General features: G+C 40.0%; 1 protein-coding gene across 1 annotated transcript in view; it reads right to left on the bottom strand.

Moving 5' to 3' along the window:
* Positions 1-2,029, bottom strand: part of slc29a3 (solute carrier family 29 member 3) — a 5,224-nt gene extending 3,195 nt beyond the window's left edge. The window contains exons 1-4 of the mRNA XM_031871994.1: positions 1,933-2,029; positions 1,048-1,165; positions 549-959; positions 63-145 (exon numbers count right to left, since the gene is read on the bottom strand). Of these exons, the coding sequence (XP_031727854.1) occupies positions 63-145; positions 549-872 (407 nt within the window). The 5' untranslated portion in view covers positions 873-959; positions 1,048-1,165; positions 1,933-2,029. The remainder of the gene's footprint in view (positions 1-62; positions 146-548; positions 960-1,047; positions 1,166-1,932) is intronic.
* Positions 2,030-3,443: the final 1,414 nt, after the last annotated feature.

Below are 3,443 nucleotides of genomic sequence, written 5' to 3' on the forward strand. Positions count from 1 at the left end.
GTGTGTGTGTGTGTGTGTGTGTGTGTGTGTGTGTGTGTGTGTGTGTGAGTGTGATAATTAACCTGTTAACTAGGACATAGTTGAGTATCAGACACAGCACAGAGGGAACCGTGGAGGCAATGGCCAGATAGCTTTCAAAGTATTCCTGTAAATAGTTAGTGAAAAGACAAAACATTTAAATTCGCTTGAATAGAAGACCACGCACTCTCACACAACATGTAACAATCCTCATCTCTGCCCTGGTCCCTGTCAAATAAAATCAAGCATTAATCTCCCAATAGCAGAAATCTATAGAATTCCTCCATTCTTGAAACAAAGGAAGCAGATCTCCCCCCCCACTAGGCCTTCATCTTAGTTACCCTCAACGAGCGTCTTGGCATTTCTAATTGTGTGGCGATGGATTCCTTTCAGACATGTGATAGGACACTCAGTCCTCACGTCTGTCACAGGACCGTGACGGTTCTATAAAAAGCATGCAGAATTGTACAAATGCGCACCTTCCTGTGTGCGCACATGCACATAATAGTCGTAGTCGTAGTTGTACTCACCCCGAGGTTTGAAGGTTGCTCCTCATTGCCACCTTGTTGAGTGTTGTTGCTCAGTTTGTAGAGCCAGTAGTGTTTGGCTGTTATGAAGAAGTTCCAGGGCAGCAGGGAGCCGATGCCCATCAGAAAGAAGATGATATACACCAAGCAGTACGAGTCATCTGGACTGTAGCGCATGGCCAGGGGCACTGAGGAATGATTGGGCAGGAGTGATACAGAGGAACTCTGGTCCTCGCTCTCCTCATCCTCAGACACACGGTGGTTGCCCAGAGCAGTCGGAACATAGGAGGAGTTCAGATTGGGCTCCAAGGGCTCTGTGTCGTCCATTTTCACAGATACTCTCAAAGGACAGATGAGAGAGAGAATAGGGAAGATTGTGGTTGAACACGAAGACAGGAAGTGTTAAAAATAAAGCTGTGAAGAAGAGGAAGAAAGAAAAAACAAGTTAATAAAGTCACAAATAATAACGGTATTGTAATAAGTGGGCTTGTATGATGCTTACATTTACTTGTGCTTGTCCAGAAAGGAAAAGACACACTACTTGTTCTGGAGCCATATTCTGGAGAGATCTCTGTGTTGCAGCTGGAAGAGACCATTCCAATTGTCCAGATCCTGACATGCTGCAATGCAAATAGTCACGTTTCACCCCGAGGATTATCATTCATTGGAATCAGTTGGCAGCAGTGTGTGAACCCAGTGCTCTCCTGCAGCAGGAATCTGTCCTGGGCTTGCAATGACTGGAGTCAGGGCTTGGCAATTCCCACGAACGGAGGCATTCTTCAAAGTTAAATGCTTCATCGCATACATCAACTAATTCAGCATTTACCACGAATAATTTCTTACGTGTGATTGTGAGAACTACAGTTTCATCTCACACCTGCACGCGTCCCATTTCTGCCACAGACAGAAACAGAAATAACAGACTTTCACCAGCACCACTTGCTTTCACAATGGGATGTTGTTAGTGAAACTATTTAAGGAGGTTAAAGGAAGGCTGACATGACAAAAACAAAGCTGACCTTGCGTCCTAAAAGCATCACGTGTGCCACTAATAAGGAACCAATAATCACATGACGAAAACCAATTTCACGGACGTCAGGCTACACTGGGCTGTTCATTCAGAGGCATTCCTCGGGCCACTGCGGGCAAAATGTTATCATTATTAATTGCGAAATTATTCTGCTCATTTTGCCACGGTCTTCAGGCGAATAGACAGCAGATCAAGTTTTATTTGTTACGTGCGGACACGGCTGTAAACAAACAAACAGTATTTTAGCTAAATCTGAATCCCAGCCTTGTACAAGTTATCTACAAACGTAGCAGTTGGCTAACCAACTGCTCCGACCCGTGCGTGATGTTGGGCTCATTAAATAAAAGATAAACATACCTCACAGTTGCACCTCCTTGACTGCTGCTCCTGTGTTTTCTACAAGTGTTAGACTGACACAAACATCCATATCACAGCAAACTTCATTTCTGGTCAGCTGACAGCAGCAACCACAATACCCTCTCCGGCACGAATCCTTCAGACTAAAAGCTCTCTCTTCACAAATCTGGACCAGTTTGATTTAAAAAACGTATATTCTACCCAATAACAACACAACTTGCATTTACGCGATACTGATTATAGCCCAGGCCTGAGCTTTGTATTTTAAAATAAACACAAATCTAATAATACACGCTATTATTTGGAAAGCCAACCCACATACCGGAAGTTTGGTTCTTTTCCGGTTGTAAAATAAAAGCACCTATTTACAAATTTACCTTATTTCTATGTTCTTATGTTAGATACATAGATAGATAGACTTTATTTCAGACTCAGGGTCCATGGAGACAAATACATAAAAAGACAGACACAAACAATAAAAGTACATAGGCCTAGCAATGTGGCCAAGGTGTCTTGCAATTTTTAACATAATTTTAAATGCAGTCCAGTATCTATTGACTATTTCTTCAGCTTTGAGGTACAAAGTGGTCAACATTTGTGATACAGATCCAGTTGTCTTTACTGTTATTTAATAACCTCCCAAAACCAATCCATGCTTTAATTTGTGAATTTTCTGAATTTACAGCCTCCATTGTACTGACCTTTGATAGGATTGTCATTACTGCCGATTTAAATGTTCTTTCTAATTACATGACCGTTGAATTCAAAGCCATGCTTGAAAACATAGTCATAGAGTATGTCATGAAAGTCTTGAGAGTAGTATATCACAAAAAAGTCATAGTATATTATGACTATAAAATTCTTTAAAAAGTAATTTTTTAGCATGTCGAAATAGGTCATACTACAGTATTTCAATAAAGTCATAAAAAGTCATAGTGTAGCATGTCGAAAAAAGTTATTAAAAACATAAAATTAAATTAAAATTACTTTTTTCGACATGCTGTACTATGACTTTTTAGTCATAGTACAGCATGTCAAAAAACGTCATAAAACACAATAATTTATGCACTTTGTGTTTAAACTCACCTGAAAATCCTGTTAGTTTTAGTCAGAACATGAGGTAGAGGTGCTTCAGCCTCTTGTGGCCAAAATTGGTATTACAACAACAAACGTGCACAAAAATTACCTGCCAAAAATTCAAGTTAAAATGTTATTTTTCCAACTGGGGATCAAAGTACCACTATTACTACTATTCCTTTGACAGTAAAATCGTTTAGCTTCCAGCTTTTCCTGCATTGTAATTCAGATTTGAACTTCTTTAGATAATACAGTCTCGCTTCCAAGTCTGCCAGTTACACATTTTAACTAGAAGGGTTTTCAGCAGTGCAGTTTAATGCTTTTGGCCTTCAACATTTTTCAGACAGGTAGTCTCCCATTTCTATATTTTCAGCAATTGTTTTGCGATTCATTTCAGCTTTCAGCATTCCAACGTATTTTCTGCAGGAAATGTA

This window comes from Anarrhichthys ocellatus, unplaced genomic scaffold, assembly GCF_004355925.1.
Source record: "Anarrhichthys ocellatus isolate YVR2014 unplaced genomic scaffold, GSC_Weel_1.0 scaffold3, whole genome shotgun sequence".
NCBI lineage: Eukaryota > Metazoa > Chordata > Actinopteri > Perciformes > Anarhichadidae > Anarrhichthys > Anarrhichthys ocellatus.